The sequence below is a fragment of the Plasmodium chabaudi genome (genome assembly GCF_900002335.3).
Source record: "Plasmodium chabaudi chabaudi strain AS genome assembly, chromosome: 10".
Taxonomy (NCBI): Eukaryota; Apicomplexa; class Aconoidasida; order Haemosporida; family Plasmodiidae; genus Plasmodium; species Plasmodium chabaudi.
The window spans coordinates 1,163,277-1,186,524 of record NC_030110.2 but is presented as its reverse complement, the minus strand read 5'-3'; the positions used below and the strand labels follow the sequence as shown (position 1 = coordinate 1,186,524).

The following is a 23,248-nucleotide window of genomic DNA, read 5'->3' as shown; positions in this document are numbered from 1 at the left end:
TTTTTTTTCATACACGCACTAACATAAGTCTCTATTTCACATTATGTAAAAATTTCATTCGCTTCGTCATTCGTTTATTTATTATTGTTATCGTTTTAATAGTTTACTATTTCTAAGCATTTATAGATATATTAAATGTTTTATAATGCTATATTTCCTTTTCTACAATTAACACCATGTATTTTTTCAAATGTGCATATGCACATAAAGTTTTACTTACACTTCAGTTATTTTTAATTTAATTATTTATTATCCATATTTTAATTCAACATTATTTTATCATAATATTATCTCTATAATCTTACATTTTTTTTACATTAGCTATTTTTTTTTACAATATTTAAAGCAATAGAAGATTTATAATAAAATATATCTTCATATAGCTTTAAAAAAATTCACATTTTATCGATTCTTTTATATTTAAAAAAAACAAAGGGCGAAAATATACTCTACCTTTTACACATGCATATATATACATACATGTGTTCCCCAATTTAGGAAAGATGTTGTATTTGTAAAATAAAACAAAAAGCATATCTCAATTTTAAAAAAAGGATACATTTGGTACTTAAATGAAAATGAGAAATAAAATATTTTCCTATTAACTTTTTATTTATTATATATTTTATTTATAATTTTTTTGTGTTTTATCATATTTTATTTTTTTGTATTAAAATATAATTGGCGAGTTTACAAGTCCTTTGTTCTTAAAAATAAATCTTTGGTTTATCGAAACTTACATTTTTATAATTGTGTGTAAACAAAAAAACAATAAACATATGTATGCTTAAGAGAATATAATCACATATCATCACTTATTATTTTTTAAAAAGGTAAAAAATAATTGTAGGATTTTATTCATGTTTTATACTTCATTTTCGGAAGAAGAAATATAAAAGGAAACAACATAGATAAGGTAATACGCGAAATACATAATAATACTCTTGTATAAAATTAAAAAAAAAAGTGATGACCCAATTTTATCTCATTCAATAGTATTTAGAATGTATAATATGTGTGTATATGCTTTTTTATTTTTAGATGCCAGAAGAATCGGTAGCTTTAGTGGTAGACAATGGAAGTGGTATGGTAAAATCAGGTTTAGCAGGAGATGATGCACCTAAATGTGTATTTCCTTCAATTATAGGAATACCTAGGATGCCAAATATAATGGTGGGTATGGAACAAAAAGAATGTTATGTAGGTGATGAAGCACAAAACAAAAGAGGAATATTAACATTAAAGTATCCAATTGAACATGGTATTGTAACAAATTGGGATGATATGGAAAAAATATGGCGTCATACATTTTTTAATGAATTAAGAGTATCTCCTGAAGAACATCCTGTTTTATTAACAGAAGCCCCTTTAAATCCTAAAACAAATAGAGAAAAAATGACTCAAATAATGTTCGAATCTTTTGACGTTCCAGCTATGTATGTTAGTATACAGGCTATATTGTCTTTATATGCTTCGGGAAGAACCACAGGTATAACACAAAAACCACAAACCCTTAATTCAATGAAAATAAAATAAAAAAAAAAAGTATATACATGTTTATATGCCCTACTAAATAAAAACATATTTTTATCTTTGCTTTATAATTTTTTCTTCATTTACCATCTCTTCTATAGGTATCGTTCTCGATAGTGGTGATGGCGTAACTCACACTGTTCCAATTTATGAAGGCTATGTATTGCCACATGCTATAAATAGAACAGATATGGCAGGACGAGATTTAACTTATTATATGATGAAGTTATTCACCGAAAGAGGATATACTTTTACTACAACCGCTGAAAGAGAAATAGTTCGTGACATAAAAGAAAAATTATGTTATATTGCATTAGATTATGATGAAGAATTAAAAAAATCTGAAGAACGATCTGAACAAGTTGAAGAAATGTATGAATTACCTGATGGAAATTTAATAACTGTAGGTAGTGAAAGGTTTAGGTGCCCTGAAGCATTATTTAATCCATCATTAATTGGCAGAGAATGTCCTGGATTACACATTACAGCATATCAAAGTATAATGAAATGTGACATTGATATAAGAAAGGAATTATATAATAATATAGTTTTGAGTGGTGGTACAACTATGTATAATTATATTGGAGAGCGATTAACTAATGAAATGACAAATTTAGCACCACCTTCCATGAAAATTAAAGTTATTGCACCTCCTGAAAGAAAATATTCAGTATGGATAGGTGGATCTATTTTATCTTCTCTTTCAACGTTTCAAAAAATGTGGATAACAAAAGAAGAATATGATGAATCGGGCCCAGGTATTGTCCACAGAAAGTGCTTCTAAAAATGAAGAGAGCAAATAGGAAAAAGTATAACTATATGAGTTAAGGAAACATATAAAATAAAACTGCATAATCTTATCTGTTTTATGTCACGATTTGTTAAAATCCAATAACTGTGTACCTAAAAATTTAAGCCATACATATATGCATAAAAGGGCCCCTCATTAGCCTTTTACTTATTTTATTCACATTTTCTTTCTACCTAATAAATTTGAAGTCATACATTTCTTCTTTTTCTATTACTCACTCTAAAATTTATTTTTGCAATATATCATCATTATAGTTCCTGTAACCGTACAGCCACTATATCTTTAATCATTATATGTATATATACAAACATATATTTTAATATATGCACACCTATGCGTCTTTCTACGTACTTTTCTTCGTAGCTATTTTATTTGACATTCACAAAATTATTCTTATACTTATAAAAAATCATTAAAATATACATTTTGCTAATTCCTGAAATATATTTGCTTTTAAATGCACAATTGTTTTAAGAGGAATTTGTCATTTTTTCATTTTTTATATTTTTTTAAATAGTTTATTCATGAAAAAGGTCCCATCTTCACAAAATAGAGATACCTTTACATGCACATGTTTAAATGCATAAATATAAACCTGACTAGTAATGCAATTAAAATAAAAAATCAATATAAACGCGCATACTAGCACAAATATTAAATAAAAAAACAAACACAAATGCATCCATATATACATATATATGCATTTACATATCGAACGCTATTGTTCGATTAATAGAGACGCGCCCTTTCAAGCGATACCCTTTTATTTGTCATTAATCATAATCGTCTATTCCTTATGTCTTATTTTTATTTCTCAATCCTTTTAATCACTTTTTTTCTCATGTTCACCATGATTGTATAGATAAAACGAATTAAGAACCATAAGGGGAAACAAAATAGTAGCGTCTCCAAAAACCTTAACATGGCTAATATTGCTTCCTGATTTTAATTTTCCCCATGATAATGCCTCTGTAGTATTAGCCCCACTATCACTACCATCATATTCGTTAGCTGTATTAACATAAACTGCAAAATCAGCTCCGTTTCTCATTAAATTAGCATTACATACATGATGTTTTGGCAAACCACCACCTAAAACTATAATCCCAGATTTGTGGCATTTTAATGCCATTGAATTTATTTTTTTTATATCTTTCACTATATCTAATATTAAATTATTTTTCATTTTTTTCCCATAATTGTGAAAAAATAAATTATCCCCTAAAGATCCATCTGTTAATCCAGGGCAAAATACTGGAATGTTATTTTTATAACACCAATATAATAAAGAAGTCTCATCATTTATTTCTTTTCCTAATATATTTATAAGTTCAGAAGGACTTAAATAAAACATATCATCTTCTTCTTCATCATCTAATGAAGAATATTGCTGATTGCCCTTATTGGGACCTTGATTCTCATTTTGCATTTCCATTTTTTTTTTTCTTTTCTCTAGCTTTCTTAGAAATATTTCTTCGTTTTTTTCATTTTGCTCACGTAATATTTTATCTAATAGAGGCTGAACCCAATCTTCAAACATACAATAATTATCATTGGGAACAATTAAATTGCCTATTCTGTTCCATCCCTTTTTTCTTAATTTTGATCCATTTAAATTGAAATCGCCTAAATATGTTTTTGAAAAACATTTGATTAAATCTTCTTCTATACCCCCCGCAGTTGTTACAACAACATCTATATAATTATTTTTGGCTAGATAAACAAATATCTCTCTTAATCCACTTGATATCATATTAGATGTAAATGATAACCATATCATACATTTTTTTTTATTATCATATGTTATCGCATCATTTTTTACATCTTCTTTATTATCTAAAAATTTATAATGAATCATTTTATTTATTTCATCTATTCCTATACCTAAATTAGTTGCTTGAAATCCCATATATTTATATTGATTAATGAATTCATGTAAATTTACTTTTTTTTCAAAATTTATCCCTTTTACTACATCTGTTTTTTCCGGAATTTTTGTGGATTTTACAAATACAGAAGATTTCGCATCTTTCATACCTTCATTGTTATCACCATTATCTTCAGTCTCACTTTCGTTTTTTATTTTGTTCACTTCTTTGAATACCCCATCCATTTGATTTACATTTAGAATGAAACAAAGATCAAATCACAAAATGGAAAAATATTAAAATGTGGAGTATCCAAAAAAACAACTCTACAAAATCTGATAAATAATATATCCTATTATATTTCCTTTTTTCCCTTTTAATTTAAATATCTATTTTTTCTTTATTTTCTCTTTAATATTTATTAATTATTATTTTATGTTACTTTTGTTCACAAATCAAACAATCAAAACATATGCATAGTCATATTTTATATATGTCGTGAAAAGGTACCCAAAAAAGTAGCCAAAAAAAATTATACAATATTTATAAAAAAAAAAAATTTTTTTAGAAAATAATAGTTCCTTAATTTTTTTAGAGTAACATTTTTAATTTGTATTTTTTTTTATTTATTTATTTCTTAATATATTTTGAAATTCCCTTTTTACAATTTTAATTGCATCTGTGCATGTTCCCTGTATGTTCAGAGGAAACATCTGCATACGATTTATAGATAAGGGAATAAGCAAATGATGATAAATAAGTATAAATATATTTATATACTCATTTAGTATCACTGAAATGGGAATCCCATTGGAATTGTGTTTGTTCATACACAAAAGCATTCCCTCCGACTTTTACTTCCACATTTGTATAAAAAAATAAATAAGTAAATATATGCATTAATTTACGATTTTATAATTAGCTTTTTCCAGAAATCATATTTAACACCTCTAAAGACATACCTACAATTTTATTCGCATGAATAAAATGACATTATGTGTGCCTTTGGCATGTGCAGTTATACTCCCATGACCTTAGTACAAATATATTTCAAAAAATAATTTGTATACAATTTGATGTTTGCTAATTAAATAGATTAACAAAGATCAGTCCATCAGCATACTACAGAACCCTTTAACATATACATCATTCCCTTTGAATGACCTAATTGCAATCTCAGATTTAAAAAAATAATCAACAAACCTTTATGAATACATTTTTGATAAAGACGGTTAGTATTTGAGAGAAATAAAACTTGATGTATATGAAAAAGTTATACTAGTATAATATAAACGATTTAAATATTTCTTGGGAATATAATTTATTTGGTATATCATTTGATTTATAATATATCATGGTAAAAATAAAATTCGTTTATTATGAAAATTCAGAAGAAAATGAGGATGGTGAAATAGCTAGCGATTTTAATGTATATTGTACAAATGATATTTTTAAACTTTTAGATGTGAAAAAAAATGATAATGCTATAATATGTCATACCAATGAAAATAAAAAAGACGATAATGAAAATTTTTATGTATATTGTTGTTTTAAAGGAATTGATGAAATAAATACAAAAAGCAATGTTGATCGTAATTGTATATATACTAACAAATATGTCTTGAAAAGTTTAAATATTGATATAGAACATGAACACAAAAAAAATGAAAAAAATATATTTCATCTTAATATAAATATAATAAAATCAGATTCATTTGTTCCAATAAAAGAAATTAAATTATCCATAAATGAAATATATAATCAAGTTTATGATGATCTAAAAGATTATTGTTATAGTATAGATAGTAATTGGAACAGTAATAGTATGCTTGAAAAATTTTGGAAAAATATAAAAAATAAAAATTTTGAAAAATATATAAATTTATCTCTATTAAATACTTGCTTGTTTCCAAATAACTTTCTTAAAATATCGATTTTGGGAACTTGCACATTTTTGTCTGTTTCATCTCTCATCATTAAAAAAAATAATAAAAACATAAATTTTGATACCTTGCTTAAACAAAATGTTTTTCAAATACCATATGTAGATCAAAGGACAAAAATTATAATACAAAAAAATGATATTGAGCAAGAGAATTTTCAAGAACATGCTGACAAAAATATAGATGTAGATCCTACCATATTAACCAATACTGATTTGTTTCCCAAAAAAAAAGGACTTAATAAAATAGGAGGATATAAAAAAATAAAAGAAGATATATATTATTATATATTATTACCATTATTATATAAAAATATATATGACCAATTTAACATAGATGTAAACAAAGGAGTCTTATTTCATGGACCACCAGGATGTGGAAAAACTTTTCTAGCATTGGCCATAAAAGAAGAACTAAAAATATTACAAAAAAAAATTAATAGCATAAAAAAGAAAAGTGATTTAAATGCTCAACAAATGGAAATTCAGATTAATGATCCAAAAGAATCAAAAAATAAAAAAAATAATCCTATTGATGCTGCTAATATCTCTACACAAATTGCTAAGAATGATAACATAGAATTTCTTATTCCTGATATGGAAATATTTAAAAGCAATGATTTAATTGATAATAATAATAGTGGAATTAAAATAAATGAACTTTTTTTAAGGTGCTATAAAAGATATAAAGAAGAGAAAAGGTGCTCTATAGTATTTATTGATGAAATTGAAATATTATGTGAAAAAAGAGAAAATTCAAACATAAATTTATATACAACTACTCTTTTAAATAATATGGATGGAGTTCGAAAAAACACGCATACTATTTTAATAGGTGCAACTAATTATATTAACAAACTTGATTTAGCATTAAGAAGGAGTGGACGGTTTGATGTCGAAATTGAAATTAGTCTTCCAAATTTAAAGGATAGAATATCTATATTAAAAAAAAAATTATACAATATTAATCACAATATTAATAATAAACAAATTAAAAAGTTGGCAGATATTTGCCAATCTTTTACTTGTTCAGATATTAACTCTTTAATAAATGTTTCTATGTATATTAATTTGAGGGAAAATGGTGTTCTTTCAAAAAATATTCTGAACCGATCAATTGGAAAAAAACAGCTAGCCATAAGAAAATCAAAAAAAATATCTGAAGAAGAAAGCCAAACTACCTCAACCAAAATTCTTAATACAGATAACAATGCAATAGATCTTATAAAAGATTCTGAAAAAAAAAATAGTTTTAATGAACATATTGATAATAGTACAGAAAATAAGTGTATCTTAAAATATGAGCATATTACAAAAGGATTAAAATATGTCAAACCATCAGGTATGAAAGAATTATATATAGATATACCCAAAACTAGAATAAAAGATATAGGAGGTTATAAAATAGTTAAACAATGTATAAAAGAATGTTTAATTTATCCTAAAATGTATAAAAAATTATATGAGAAATATAATATACAAACACCTAAGGGGATATTATTATATGGGCCACCAGGGTGCTCAAAAACATTATTTGCTAAAGCAATAGCTAGCGAAATAAATATGAATTTTATAAGTGTTAAAGGACCTGAAATATTTTCTAAATATGTTGGGGAATCAGAAAAAACTATAAGAGATATATTTAAAAAAGCTCGAGAAAATAGTCCATGTGTTATTTTTTTTGATGAAATTGATTCTATTGCTTCTAATAGAAATCTAAATCAAAATTTTGTTTCAAACAGAGTCTTATGTCAACTTCTGAATGAAATTGATGGAATTTCTATCAGAGCAGATGTAATCATTTTAGGGGCAACAAATAGACCAGATCTTATCGACCCAGCTGCCTTAAGGCCAGGAAGATTTGATCGAATCATTTATGTTCCACTTCCAAATTATAAATCAAGATTTTCTATATTAAAGAAAACTCTTAAATTATATAAAATTAGTGATGCAGATAATAATGGCAACCCCTTGAAAGTGGACAACTCTATTGAGCAGACTCAACCAGAAGGAAGTGAAAATCTGCAAAACCAAAATGCAAAACATTATTATGAAGGAAATATTGATTCGTTTAATTCTAACAATATGAACCCAATGAAAGCCGAAATAAGCAAAGTGATAGGAAACCATAATTTTACTAGCAAAATAAATAATATAGAAAAAGAAAATGAAAATGAAAAATATAATTCAAATGATAACAATCAAAAGGAACCTAACCCCTTAACCAATAAAAAAAAGGAAAAAATAAATAACAATTCCCAACTCTTAGAATTGTGCTATTTTTTAGCTAAAAAAACAAAGAAGTATAGTGGAGCTGAAATTGTGAACATTTGCAGAGAAGCTTCCATATGTGCACTTCGAGAAACATTAAAAATATACAACACAGAAAAGAAAGGAAAAAAAATCGATCAAAATGCTTTATCAACCAATTCTTTTGTTGGTCTAAATAAGAAGCATTTTATTGATGTGTTAGAAACAATAAAACCTCAAACTAGTAGTAAACTTATAAAATTCTATAAAAATTACAACGAACAAAAAAAAAGTTAATTTAATTTATGCATATATAAAAAATTTCCAGTTTTTTATTTTTTTTTTATTATTTTTAAGTGTATAAATATAACGCGTATATACGCGTATGTATATGCTTTATGTATATACTACTTTATCAACATAAAAATCAAAAAAAGGATCATTCCATACTTTATAAATTTGTATAAACATTGTACATGTCGCCATATGGTGTATATATATGTATTGGCGAAAAACGAAAAAATGATCTTGCATTTTTTCAAAATATTCCCTGCGCTATTATGCGCATGTTTCGGATAAGGGAAACTAAATTTTCTCCACTTGTTTAAAAAGTACTTTAAGAAATAAGTTATGTTAACATATTCTGTGTTTAAATCGTTCCCCTTTAATTGTTTTTTATTTTATACTAACGCTATATTCAAGCCTATCAACAAACAGTCTGATTCGTATTTTTATAAATCTTATAATAGAACAATTCCAACCATTGATGTGTCAAAAGAAGCACACTTCCAATTATATAAATAATATTTTAATGTACCGTCACCTTCACCAAATTTTAAGTCTGCAAAAACTGATTTATTATCCATAACTTCAAGGGCATTAAATACATCGAAATTATTTCTTTTAGCTAAACAAATAGCATCTTGCATTAAATTTTTTAGGGACGTTGTAGTAGCTACATTATAAAATGAATAAGCAGCATATATCATATCATATTTTTCATTGGCTAATATTTTTGATGGTAATGAATAAAAAGAAATCAAATCTTTAATTTCTCCATTTTCTTCATTAACATATGTATATATAACATTTTGAATAGGCATAAGCCAATGGGCTATTTCTTCTTTAGTAAATTTAACATATATATTAAATTTGGATAAATAATTATTTAATAATTTATGAACTTGATCAACATCTTTTTTTTTCATTAATCTTAAATTTTTTAAATTTAGTTCATCATCAATTTTATATAATTTAATAGCTCGACTCATAGTTAGTCTAGTATTTAATGATGAAAAACCAACATCTATTAATTTTTTTACATTTATAGTTCGGTGATAATATCGGGCATCACTTATAGGTTTAGGTAAATAAACACCAGCAGTATAAACAGCTTGCCATATATTTTCTAAATTTATTCTTCTTGTAACTTCTTTAATAAGAACTGGTGCTAATCGTTTAGATCTTAAACTCTTATGAACACATAAAAAATTTACTTCTACCATTTTTACAACTTTTTTATTTATACATATATCAGTTGGAAATGCACTTATAAAACCAATCAATTTATTTGTATCGACACGTTTTACTCCGATATGCCATTCTTTTAAATAATTTGGAGAAGTTAATGCCCATAATAAAAATTCCGATGAATAGTTAAAGCGAAATATATTATCATCATCTTCCACATAATTATCTGTTAATAAATTGTATACCTCTTTTCGATCATTTTCATCGTTCACATCACACACATACCAAACATATCCTTCAGGTAGTTTATATGGATCCTAAAATCAAAGAACCAACACATAAATGTAATGACAAAAACAAATATTTATCACTGAAAGGGTAATGACAAAGCACATATTTTATAAGAGCATGTCAAGCAAATTCCAAATTGCAGGAAAAACATATTAATTACCTTACGAACGTTTTCCACCTTGTTATCTGCTATAAATGGTTCGTTAATCTGAAATAAAAGAAAATATATATTTAAGCAAATATAACAATATATTTGTATGTATAATAATACATATTATTGCACAATTTTCAAAGGTATGAATATTATTTTCTACCGATTCACTAAATTCTTCATTGATTTTTGGGACAGGTTGAGTATACCAAAATTTGTAATCAATCTTTATTTTGTCTCGAGCATTTTTGATTATCTGATATATGTCTCTTCCTGATATTTCTTTCTGCTAAGATGGGAAAACAAAATAAATGTATTTAAAACGGTATTAACAAATGCTATCATAAATATGCATTTATACATGCTCATACATGAGTAATCCTTTTTGGCACCATGTATTTACATTATCTTCTGTTTATTATTTTTTATTTCTTTCTTACATTATCACCATCCATGATTTTGTTATCTGCTTAGTTAATTTTATTTTTATGACAGTTAAATATTTTTTTATAATCTTCTACGACCTTTATTAATGATATTATATATTTTATTTTATTGTTTTTAATTTCTCTTTCTTTTTTTTTTCAGTATTTTTGAATAAATCACCCAATGTAGGCATTACCACTATATGTTGATACATAAACGGTATTATGTTTATATATATTATTTATTTACAATTACTTTTTTTTAAAAGAAAAAGTAGGTAAAGCATTATTAAATAAAAACCTAAATTGGGGTTTGATTATCATATATATATAATATTTTTTTATGTAAAATGTCGTAGTTTATAATTAAATAAATATCGTCATTCGGGCTTATAAATTTTCATGTGTATTTTTTTTTAAGCTATCATATTTATTCCACCGAGAAAAATAGTAAAACAAAAATAGAAAAAAATTGCCCCTTGTATTTTTCACTTATATATATTGTTTAAAAATGAAAATAAAAAAGTTAATAAACAGATAAAGAAAAATAATATTTTTTGAAGGGGTTAATAAGGCTACTAACGCTAACACATAATAATTATGTTCCCTTAATAAATTAATAATTTTATATTCACACATAAATTTTACCCTTTCAAAAATATAATGATTTTACAAATACAAAATGTTATTACATTTTTTTTTGTAACGAATATTATAAAAATAATATATTTATTTTCCACATAATAAATGTTGTTTCGTTTTTAGTAAATGCGAAAATATGCCACTCAAATGGAAAAAGCGATTTATTAGTAAATCATTTTGAATACTATTTCATAATCTTCACATATAAATGTGTAGCAAAGATATAGCATTGTATGTTTATGTGTATATGCGTGTAATGCTTCCTACATACAATAAACCTTTTAAACAAATCAATACGGTTTGTACATATAAGTCTATCATTGTACCTATGGCTTATATTTTTTGTGATATTTCATTTTCAATAATGAAGAAAAGGAACAACTAATGTTATATAAGGAGAAAGCGGAAAGAAAATATATAGAACATTAAGCATTACAAAGTAAAAGAACAACTTAACCCATTCTTCAGATCTTTTTTTTTTTTAATTTACGACAATTTTTATAGAAATGATAATTAAAACATATTATTTCACTTATCTCAATATTAGCTTATTGAATAGTTTGGTTATTATAATTCCAATTTTTTTATTTTTTTCCTTTTATCTGTTTTTATTCACTTATTTTTCCACAATATATATTATATTGCCCGCATATAATTTTATATAGGTAATATTGAAACCTATTTTCCCTTATTAAACATATAAAAATATACAATATTATTAATCAATTAATAATATGAAGAAATATACAAATTCTGTGATATTATATTCATAACTGAGTTATGTTAAACATATAAAATATGTCCTTAAATATATTTTTAATTGATTCTTTTTATATTACTTAATTCGAAATGCTTTCAACCATATTATGCTTTCCCCAACGGTTTTTATTTTGTAATTTTTTTTTTTTTTTTTTTTTTTTTTTCAAACATTTTTTTATTCTCTTATATTCATATATTTTCTACATAAGCAAAGTTTGTAAAAATAAGAAAAATTAAAAGGAAAAAATGTATTATAATATATTCCTTTTATAAATGATATTATGTTTCTTTTCGTCCTTATTTAAAGTACACTTATTATATATTAAATATTATTACATCTCCTTAACATGTTCAATATAATTAATTAAAAAAAAAAAAAAAAATTCGAATTTGTTATAATATTTGGAAAATTAATATGAATGATGATATTAAATGATAACAAAAATATATTATAAGTTTACCAATTTTAACAAAACAAGGCGATTTTTTTTTCCAGAATATTTTATTTAAAATTACAGTGAAAATCAAGTTAAAAGATGTTAACAATAAGCGAAGCCATATCCTATGTATTCACTGGTTTAAATGTAAAACAATAAAAAAAACAGATATACATCCCAGTCTTATGTTCAGAATTATTTAACGTGCTTGTGTTTGCATAATATATCCTTCTATATATGTTAATAAACATATGCGTATGCTTATATCCTTCTATGTATAAGTATATACTTTTAAGAGACACAAAACATATTCTTTTATATTTGTTCTGTGTTTTACTTATTAACATATATCACATCCTCATGCTATATCAATTATTCCGAAATTACAACCTTAAATAATGTATCAATTTTTTTAATTATGTAGAATGACCAAAAGAAGGAAATACTTAACGTATTAGTTCATATTATTCAAAAGTAAAAAAAAAAAAAAAAAAAAGAACTAGCTAAAATAAGTATAATACATATGCACGCATATACATTTCCATGAATATAAACTTTTTACAGAATTATTGACAACCCAACTAGAGCAAAATTTCGCTTCTTAAAAAAAGACAGTCAAACATTTATAAATAAGGTAAAAAGAGCAAAAAAAAATTCAAATATAATTTTACATTTTTTTTATATAATGAAATATATACACCTATTTATTTGGGCATACATCTTTAAGTTGATATTTGTTTACACTAATATATTTCAATTTTTCTTTCGCTAGTTTCTATGTTTTAAAGGATCCGAAAATATATTAAAGGCTGTAGGCTTTGAAGAAGTAAATATAAAATTAAATAAAAATGTAACGACATTTCTTTCACAATTATATTTTTTCAAAAAAAAATAATCTGAACAATTAATATTATTTTGTGTTATAGGACGCGGAACGATGGTTTTTCCCTGTTTCAAATGATGGATCATTAGTAAAGTATGCCAAATATTATGAACATATTATATATAATTTATCACAACAATGCTTCTTATTATATATTATATCATTGAACTTGATCATATATGGACATATACTTTTTTCTTTTCAGTAATTTAAATGAAGTTCGAAATTATATAAAAAATAATGCATACACAATATATAATAATACCGAACATATTTTTGAACAAAGTCAAAATTCACCAAATGGTTTAAACAACCACACTAACGGTAATTCCAACAATAGTAATACCGATAATTCTAAACTTGGAGATAAAGATAAAATTTTAAAGCCAAGGCCTGATGGATTAACACTCGGAAGTTTATCAAAAAGAAGGCTAGAAAAAGAAAGGAATGAATTATTAAGAGAAAGGGAAAGTACTATTAAACTAATACAAGAAGATTCCGATAAATGGATTATACAAATTAAAGGTGCAGAAAATACATTATATTCAAATGAAACATTTAAAATGCAATTTAAATTCACAGACAAATATCCAATAGGTATGATAAATTATTATAAACGTTATCTTGCCATATATATATCATTTATGCATGCATGAATACATTTTGATTTATACCACTAAATAAGTATCAATACAATACTCTTTATAAATTTTTATTCTCTAATTATAGAAAGCCCGGAAGTCATATTTATTGGTCAACCACCAATCCACCCCCATATATATAGCAATGGACATATTTGCTTATCAATTTTATATGACAACTGGTCTCCCGTTTTATCTGTAAATTCAATTTGTCTTTCAATTATATCAATGTTATCAAGTTGTACAAAAAAAAAAAAGCCAATTGATGATATGCTATATTGTTCTGCAGGGTCTAAAGTTTCTCCAAAAAATATGAGATGGATGTTTCATGATGATAAAGTTTAATTATGAAACCTTTTTTTTATCGCTATTCATAAAATAATTAAAACAAAATAATTAAAATGAAATAATTAAAATAAAATAATATAAATATAAAGCAGTGTCTTTTATTATGTTATTATTTTTTCCCTTTTTTTTGCATGTGAAATAATGATTTGTTTTTGTTAATTTTTTTTTTTTCCTAACAATTATAAAAAATTGTAAATAAAAAATATTAAGAGAATACACATTTTAGTGTATATAATTACGAACTTTCGCATAATATCAATGCTTATTTTTTCCACTATTTATTTATATATTTTTCAATTTCTCTTATAGAATGGTTATAACATATTTTATATAGCGACATAAAATATTTTTTATTTCACCAGCTAGCCATTATTTTTTTTTTATTGTACTATATTACTGTAAATAAAAGCTCACACACACACATATATTTTTTTAAGAGATAAATATAAAAATTTATACTTTAGAACAACTTATAATTGTTCTATTACAATAATCCATGTACTGTATACATAATCTATCAACCCGGACGAGGAAGGAATTTATTTAGAGTGATGAATATATCATGAAATTGAACTTATTAAAAAACAAACATAAAAATTGTAATTTTTTTTGTATTTGTCATATGCCCATCAATAATAAAAATTTTTAAGTCTTAATAATTGTAATAATGATAAAACGTAAAAAAAATTTGGAAACTTAATAAATATATAAAAAGGAATAAACTAGTAGCAAAATAACGTATAAATGTTCTTTTGTTCATAAAAAATATCTGTTAATATACACACTTCCTTACGTATATGTATTAATATACACATATAATAAATGTGGCATGAAAATAGTCTCTATACACGAAATATTTATTATCTTTACCCATTGGTTGTTAGAAAAATTAAAAATAATTAAGCAAGCTCTACTATGTCCATATATATACGTGCAACCGTTAATGCCCCTACATTTTTATAAGGGCTTATTTAATTATCCCAAAAACTACACATGGCTTGATTTTGCTTCAATTTCTTCATGTTCTTACTTCTTGCCACTCCGCTTTTTCACATAAAAAAAAAAAAAAAATTAAAATCGTACTATTAATAAAATACTTTTTTATAAAGATATGAAAATACGGAAGATATTGAATGTCCCTTTCTTCTATTTGCACTTTTATTTGATGATATACGCTTAAATGACATATTTACTTTATTATATCTAGGTGTAATGTTTATATTTTTTCTTTTCCCATAAGGGCTATTAGTTTCAATACTTATTCTAGGCGTATTTTTTTCAAGTTTTATTATTTCCTTTAAATCATAGCTATTTTTAACACTTTTATTTATAATATTTAACTGATTTATTTGGTTGTCTACACTTTCCAATGAATACATTTTTTCTATTTTTTCATTAATTACCTTTTGATCTTTTAATTTTTGTTTTTTATTTTTATGATTCCAATTATTAGTGTCTTCATTCTTGTCATCTTTTATGCAATTTAAATTTCGTTTTCCACTTGTTTCATCGCTAATCTTAGTATTTATATTCTTATTTGGTTTCTCTAGAGTATTTTTAATTATTACATTATTTTTTTTTTTTTTTTTTTTATTTATTTTTTTGTGGGCGTCTATTATTTTTAGTTGCTTTATTTTGTTCTTTTGTATGCACATATTATTATTGTTAACACTAATAGGTGTCTTTTTTTTTTTTTTTTTTTCGTCTTTATTATTTTTCCTCAAGAGATTGTACTTTTTATTGCATGCCATGCTTTTTTTTATACTTACCATTGAAAAGGCCTTACTAATTATTAATGAATTAAATTTATTATAATTTTTACTTTTACGTTTTGTTAATCTGTCTAAAGAGATATTCGATTTTTGCTTAACAAAATTATTCTGAAATAGTAATATTTTTTTTTTTTCATCTCTTTTCCATTTTTTAACTTTGTTAAAAACTTTAGCTACCTCTTCAGCATACATTTCTAAATATAAGGATATTTCATTTTTTATTGAATTTACATAATGCCCCCTCATAGAACTCCCACTATGTCTTGTTATTTTTAATTCTTCTGCTTTTTTCCAATTGATTTTTTCATTTTTTAATTGATGCTCATAGACATATAAAAAAATATTTTTCGACTCATCTAGGTCATAAGCCTTTAGCTTGTTTTTTTTTTTTTTTACAACTTTTGGAGCCATATTTTTTATAAAATTATCTATATATATTTTTTTTTTATTTTAAAGTAGTTCCTATATATGTTGTAAAATTTAAGACAAAACACAATGCAACATATATTAATTGCATGAAGATATTTCTTCACACATATATATTATAAAAATAATGTGATAAAATTCAAAATATCCATAAATTTACAATTTTTTTAATTAATAAAAATATAAAATAATGCGTATTGCTAATTTTACACGTTTTTAGATATATAGCTATTTTTTATGGTGCATACTCTCATGTAGGTTGTGTATGTCCCCTACAATATTTTTACAAACTGGTATTGTCTATTATTTATAAGAAAGTACAAACAATATATTTATATATATTAATTATAGATCGTTATTTGCAAAATTTATACACATAAAAAAGGAAAAAGGAAATTTATGAAATGGTCATATATGCTCTATATTATACTATTACTTTTATGGCATATGAATAATTACAACTAATTTATATATTTTTTTAAAAATATTAATATTCAATAACCCTTTTTTGAATTTATATATAATATTTTTATAATTTAAACTTTAAATAGTTTGATAAATTAAAAAATGTTTCATAAGTATGTGTGTAGATCTACTATATATATGGCTATTTCAGACAGATTGATAAATAGCATATTTTAAAATATTATTGCAGAGATATATATATCTTTCTCTTTTTATTCAGTATTTATATTATTATATCTTAGTATAATTATATGTTTAAAATTAGGTATCATTAATAAGAATAATAATTAAAAACGAATTTATGTATTTATTTTACTTTTTCTTACATATTTTAATTTATTAATTTATCAAATCTTTTATAATTTTCTCTATGGAGACTACTAAATTTATTATTTAAATATTCTTATATTTTTTTATTTTAAAATAATATGCATTATGGCTGATGCTTATAAATATAAGCCCGCATAATATGTGTATTTCATATTATCAACTTATATCTACAAAGTATGTATACATATATATATGCACACGTATATAGGTGCATATAGACATGTCAATATTATTAGTTAAGTATTTTATTTTATAGCATATATTATTATTATATATTAGTAGACATAGTACAAAAGTATATTATTCATATATTTTTAATAGAAATATACAATATTGTTTTATTTCGATTTGTAAATGCACCCTTCAACTTAGTATAATAATTTTTGGTTGTCTTATTTTTTATGATCTCGATTTTTATTTTTTTTTTTTTTCGAATGATAATTTAACAATTTGATTAAGTATGCATATGTATAATTTATAAAAATGAAAACAAAAAAAAATTCATCGTATCATAAAGGGAATCAACGAATTTCCATTATTTGACAGTAAGAGAAAAAAATAAATTGATGAATAAATAATTCGAATAATTTTGTTCGATACAATGATAAATATATCATTTGAATTTTATATACAATAATTATAATTTTTTTATGCATATTTGTTATGTCTTATATCTCAATATTTTTTATTTCATGAGCATACCGTTGCAGCGATTTTGATTGATATAATTATTTTAGTATACTTAATATGTTTCTCATAAAATCTGAACTAAATATTTAGTATAAGAATGCACACCTAAATAGTTATATACGTCTTATATGAAGTCATAACTTACATACCACTGCAATAGAGACTATAACATTGTGATGATATATACATACCTTGTTTTTACTTTGTAACCTACACACTGCTTACTTTTTTTGCTCTCCCATTTCAGCCCCTTTCAAAAATGAACAAATTAAACACGAAGAATAAAAACACCGTCGAGTAATACTATTTTAATATCTAAATAAATTATAAAATTTTCTGATAAAATTACGGTTTCGCTACTTTTTAATGCACCATATTTTGAAGAGTCATTTTATATATTATTCATTCTTTTCTTCTCTTTGTACTTTCTATTTTGTAGAACTATTCCTAAGGAAGACATAATAATATTGATAAAGAAATGCTATGAAGATAAATTGATATATGGTTATAAAAAAGAAATATTAAAAATTGATGTAATAAAAAAAAATTCATAAATTTTCATCATACTTTATGTTAAGCTATTTTTTATAGGACATGTAAAATGGAAGGATTTAAATAAAAAAGACTTTAAAAAAAAATATTCAACAAATACTTTAAAATATTTATGGAGAACTATATATAGAAAGTATAAGAAAAAATGAAAAGCTTTACACATTTTTCATATAATATATAATATATGATATATTGCAATTTTTTGGTGCTTCTTCTTTTTCAGATTTGGAAACTACAAAACCGAATATTCCGCATTAATAAAAAAAATAGAAGACAATGTAAAGGAAATAAAAATAGAAGATAAAAAACGGAAGAAAAAACTAGAGACACCTATATCTCCTAAATCACCTGTATCAGTATCCAACATTTCACTTTTAAGAAACTTCACTAGAGTGAATAGCTTATTTTTTAAGTGCTGTAGTAATTATTATAGTCCTATAAATGGGAACCTAAAAGAAAGCCCTATAAATTTGTTGTTTTTTAATGGAAAATATGTATCGAAAGAAAAGAACAAAATTGCAGAAAAAAATAAAAAAGAAATAAATTATATAAAAGAAAATATTAAAGATATAAAAAGAAGAAGTGAATTTTTAGACTATTACTTTTTAGTAATATCACTTATACATAAAAATAAAAAATATACACTTTTAAAAAAAATGGAAGAATTATATTATGAAAATAAAATAATAAAATGCTGTAATAATACAAATATTATATATAACATTTATATATTAAACATATTAAAAAAAATAAATGAACTTAGTTTAATTTCATCAAATAATTTAAAAAATATATCTACAAAAAGCTTAGAGAATAAGTTTGGTAGCAGTAAATTTATAGACACAAAAAAGTGTTTAACAATTGAAGTCAATGAACAAACATATCAATTTAATAAAAGTCATATAGATTATAAAATATTTTATAATTTATTTAAAAAAAATATAAATATTAATAATAATAAAACTATTTGTTTTTTTCTTCCTTTACCTAAAAAGCCAAACTATTTAACATTTAAAAATAATACTTTTTATTATTTTGATAACCCAATATATTTAACAAATAATCTAGATAAAGATGTTTATAATTATGTGTATATTTTTCACAAATATTTTCTCTCATTTATGTTTTGGACTTTTTATTTAAAATATAATGGCATTGAAAAAATGAAAACATTATTTAATGCAGAGTTAGAACAACTTCATTCTTCCATTCATATGTTAGACATAAAAAAAGATGACAATTTTTATGAAAAAAAAAAAAAAAATATAAAATATAATAGTGAAACCTATACTGACCCCTTCGATTTTAATACTAACACCTTAGTCTCTTTATGCTTGGCTATTATTAAAAAATATTTAATTTTGAAAAAAAAAATAGATATGGATTACTTTCAAGTTATTAAAATTTTGAACATGGCTCTTCACCCTATTTTTCGAAAAAAAATTGTTCGCCACTATTTGTTTACTTTACGCACAGTTCAGCGCGTACTCACCAAACTGCGGTTGGTCTCGGCAAAAAAAGGTATAAAAAAACATAGATAAGCATAATAGGATGATAAGCACAATAGGATGATAAGCACAATAGGATAACAAGCATAACAAGCATAAAGCCGAACAGTGTGAACAGAAATCAAAGCAGATTTTCCTTCCCCAAATTCACCTCGTTTAAGCACCTTTTTATTCCATTTTCCTGACCTCAAATGCGTCTTATTTTTAAGCATATTCTATGGTATTATTATTTTATGCATATTTACAACACTTTTAAGCATTATTAACACCATTTTTTACACATGTTTAATGATCACATGCGATATAACATACATTTTTTAGTGTCCTTTTTAAGTAACATTTATGCGTTTCTATTATTGTTAGACTGTTATACACATTTAAGTGCATATAATGTAGTTATATACCTTGAAATATTTTTTCTAAGATTTTAAAAAGAAAAATAAATTCATATAAAAATGTATAATAAATTTAATAATACGATGCCAAATTATTAAGCAGATAAATTTTAATTTAAAAATGTGAAAAATGAAATAATAATTATATTTTTTTTTTATGGAATAGTAAAATTAATACTTAGCTAGCTAATACTGTCATTATTTTTATTTTGTTATTTAGCTAGTTATAAAAAAAAAAATAATACTATTCTTTTTAATTATTTGTTGTCTTTTATTTTTTTTTTATTATAAAATTGTTTGTATATTATTACTCACTCATTTTAGAGCTTATTTGTGAAATAACTAATATATTTATTGTTACTATATTTATAACATCCCTTAAATTATTTCTTTTATTTTGTCTGTATTTTTTTTTATATATTATTTTCCAATTTTATAAGCCAATGAAATAATTTAGCTGCTTAAACAATTTTCAATATTTATAGTATTGTATTTATTTCTTCGTTTTTTGTGGTTTTATTATTGGTTTTTTAACTTTTTTGTCGTCTTTTTTCACCCCTTTTTTATCATCTTTTTTAGTATCCTCTTTTTTGTTATCCCCTTTTTTGGTATCTTCTTTTTTTGGAACTTTATCCTTTTTGCTATCTTTATTTTTTTCTTTTTCATCTTTTTTTTCATCTTTTTTTTCCACTTTTTTTACACCATCGTTTTTTTTTCCTTTTTCTTCATTCTTTTCTTTGTCTTTATTTTTATCATTTTTTTTTTCATGATCTTTTTTGTTCTTATCGTTTTTATCCACTACCTTATCTTTTTCTTGTTTCCCAATTTTTTTTATCACAGCTTTATCATTTTTTACTTTATCTTTTTTATCTCCACCTTTCTCATTTTTTTTCACTTTATTTTTTTCCTTCTTGTCTACTTTTCCAATTTTTTTATTTTTTTCATCTTTTTTAATTTTATTGTCCACTTTTGGATTAGCTCCCTTTTGCTTATTTAAGTCAACTTTTTTTTTCACAACTACTCCTTTTTTTGCTTTCATTTTATTTATTTGAGCGTTTTTATTTTTTTTCTTATCTATTTGTTTATTCAATATTTTTTTTTTTAATATCGAAGTTACCATTTTTTTATTTTTAAACGTATGTGTATTTAATTTTTGATAATCTAGTGAAGCCCCTTTAATTACTCTGTTCATAGAAATATTTGATGTCTGTTTTGTAAACTGTACTTTTGAAGGGGTTATAGTTTTCTTACTTTTTAGTTTAGCAACTACATTAAGTTTTTTTTTTTTTTTTTTTAATTCGTTTATTTTTTCCACGTCTTTAGAGTAGTTCTCTATGAATTGCGGCAAACTAAAAAAGGGAAGCCAAAAAAAAAAAAAAAAAAAACAATATATGGATATAAAACTAATAAGAAAGTATTACATAGTTGCATATGAGTATTTACTTTCCAAGTTTACAAAATGCTTGTTATGCCTAAGCTAATGTATTATTTGATGAACTAATAAATGTCTCTCTAATCGTTTTAGATTATAACTACATTTTCTTTTGATTAATATTTCAGCACTTTCAAGCACAAGCATTTGCTTATTATTTTATCATATGCAATAAATATTATATTTTTTTTTATTTAATAACTTAATATATTTAATACACATTTTTTCTAAACATTATTATTATATATTTAAAAAAATGTAAATGAACCAAGTAGCTATGTTATGATTCCAAAAATTTTTCATTGTATTTATAGGATATTTTGTTATTTTCTTTTGTTCGGCGAGCTTCCAATTAATTCGTCCTGAATTATAGATTTGGATTTATATGCAAACATATATTAGTAGCTATGTAGTATGTATATATGTATGTACACACGTATTTACATATGTATAATGCATGCTCATGCATATATATGTCGAAGACTTTTTCATTTTTATGCATATACCATAAAGCAACTGTTGTTCATAACCATACAAAAACAACTTTTTTTTTTCCTTTTCATCAAAATGCGTTCTAAAATAAGAGAAAATACGAACAAGTTGAAGTAAGAAGTTTTTTCATTTTTTAATTTTATTTAACTATATAATTTAGTTTAATTTTTTTAATAATAGCATTTAATTTCTAAGCAAAATATGTATATCCTATTCACACACACAAATCTATAACGTCTTCTTCATTTTAATTCAAAGTGTGTGTAAAAAAAAATTAGTAAAATTTGATAATTATTTTATTTTTTTTCAATTTTCTTAAGTCTATTTTCACTTTTTTTTAATAACTTTGTATATATTTTATTATAACCTTTGATCCTCCGTATTCTTATTTTCCGATGCTTTGGTCATTTTTAATCTATAATATTTTATTTAAACAATTTAGTTTTAAAATTGGAGAAGGTATATATATATAATTTTTCTCAAAGCAGTATATATTTGTATACACAATTATTAATATAGCTATAACTATAACGATATATATATTTGTGTTTGTTCTTATCTCTTTATGCATATATTTTAATGTACCAAAAAATTTAATAAAAATTACAAAACATATATTTTAAATGTAGAAAGGAATTTTAATTATTATCAAATCTTCAAAAAAAGAGAAAAAAGAAAAACAATTATCCTTATTATTATTATGTTCTCCTTTATATTTTTCTGTTTTATGCCGTT

At 23.4% G+C, this 23,248-nt stretch overlaps 8 protein-coding genes across 8 annotated transcripts; 4 read left to right on the top strand and 4 right to left on the bottom strand.

Annotated features, from left to right (window-relative positions):
• Positions 1 to 1,041: 1,041 nt before the first annotated feature.
• PCHAS_1030900 (actin II, putative) lies at positions 1,042 to 2,317 on the top strand (the record flags this gene model as incomplete). Its single annotated transcript, XM_016798429.1, has 2 exons — positions 1,042 to 1,489; positions 1,635 to 2,317. The coding sequence occupies 2 exons, from the start codon at positions 1,042 to 1,044 to the stop codon at positions 2,315 to 2,317; spliced, it is 1,131 nt and encodes a 376-aa protein (XP_016655637.1).
• An 850-nt stretch (positions 2,318 to 3,167) lies between these two features.
• PCHAS_1030800 (deoxyhypusine synthase, putative) lies at positions 3,168 to 4,457 on the bottom strand (the record flags this gene model as incomplete). The annotated part of the gene is made up of 1 exon (XM_734064.2): positions 3,168 to 4,457. The coding sequence occupies one exon, from the start codon at positions 4,455 to 4,457 to the stop codon at positions 3,168 to 3,170; it is 1,290 nt and encodes a 429-aa protein (XP_739157.2).
• A 1,109-nt stretch (positions 4,458 to 5,566) lies between these two features.
• Positions 5,567 to 8,701, top strand: PCHAS_1030700 (AAA family ATPase, putative; the record flags this gene model as incomplete). Its single annotated transcript, XM_016798428.1, has 1 exon — positions 5,567 to 8,701. One exon carries the CDS (start codon positions 5,567 to 5,569, stop codon positions 8,699 to 8,701), a length of 3,135 nt encoding a protein of 1,044 aa, XP_016655636.1.
• Positions 8,702 to 9,144: 443 nt separating this feature from the next.
• On the bottom strand, positions 9,145 to 10,771 carry PCHAS_1030600 (glycylpeptide N-tetradecanoyltransferase, putative; the record flags this gene model as incomplete). The annotated part of the gene is made up of 4 exons (XM_016798427.1): positions 9,145 to 10,191; positions 10,326 to 10,373; positions 10,480 to 10,605; positions 10,757 to 10,771. The coding sequence occupies 4 exons, from the start codon at positions 10,769 to 10,771 to the stop codon at positions 9,145 to 9,147; spliced, it is 1,236 nt and encodes a 411-aa protein (XP_016655635.1).
• A 1,907-nt stretch (positions 10,772 to 12,678) lies between these two features.
• On the top strand, positions 12,679 to 14,448 carry PCHAS_1030500 (ubiquitin-conjugating enzyme E2, putative; the record flags this gene model as incomplete). Its single annotated transcript, XM_016798426.1, has 7 exons — positions 12,679 to 12,726; positions 13,004 to 13,053; positions 13,144 to 13,213; positions 13,352 to 13,405; positions 13,506 to 13,555; positions 13,668 to 14,059; positions 14,192 to 14,448. 7 exons carry the CDS (start codon positions 12,679 to 12,681, stop codon positions 14,446 to 14,448), a joined length of 921 nt encoding a protein of 306 aa, XP_016655634.1.
• Positions 14,449 to 15,536: 1,088 nt separating this feature from the next.
• Positions 15,537 to 16,634, bottom strand: PCHAS_1030400 (conserved Plasmodium protein, unknown function; the record flags this gene model as incomplete). The annotated part of the gene is made up of 1 exon (XM_016798425.1): positions 15,537 to 16,634. The coding sequence occupies one exon, from the start codon at positions 16,632 to 16,634 to the stop codon at positions 15,537 to 15,539; it is 1,098 nt and encodes a 365-aa protein (XP_016655633.1).
• A 1,759-nt stretch (positions 16,635 to 18,393) lies between these two features.
• PCHAS_1030300 (conserved Plasmodium protein, unknown function) lies at positions 18,394 to 20,227 on the top strand (the record flags this gene model as incomplete). The annotated part of the gene is made up of 4 exons (XM_016798424.1): positions 18,394 to 18,431; positions 18,574 to 18,638; positions 18,726 to 18,819; positions 18,910 to 20,227. 4 exons carry the CDS (start codon positions 18,394 to 18,396, stop codon positions 20,225 to 20,227), a joined length of 1,515 nt encoding a protein of 504 aa, XP_016655632.1.
• Positions 20,228 to 21,082: 855 nt separating this feature from the next.
• Positions 21,083 to 22,921, bottom strand: PCHAS_1030200 (conserved Plasmodium protein, unknown function; the record flags this gene model as incomplete). The annotated part of the gene is made up of 4 exons (XM_016798423.1): positions 21,083 to 21,938; positions 22,290 to 22,383; positions 22,528 to 22,595; positions 22,881 to 22,921. 4 exons carry the CDS (start codon positions 22,919 to 22,921, stop codon positions 21,083 to 21,085), a joined length of 1,059 nt encoding a protein of 352 aa, XP_016655631.1.
• Positions 22,922 to 23,248: the final 327 nt, after the last annotated feature.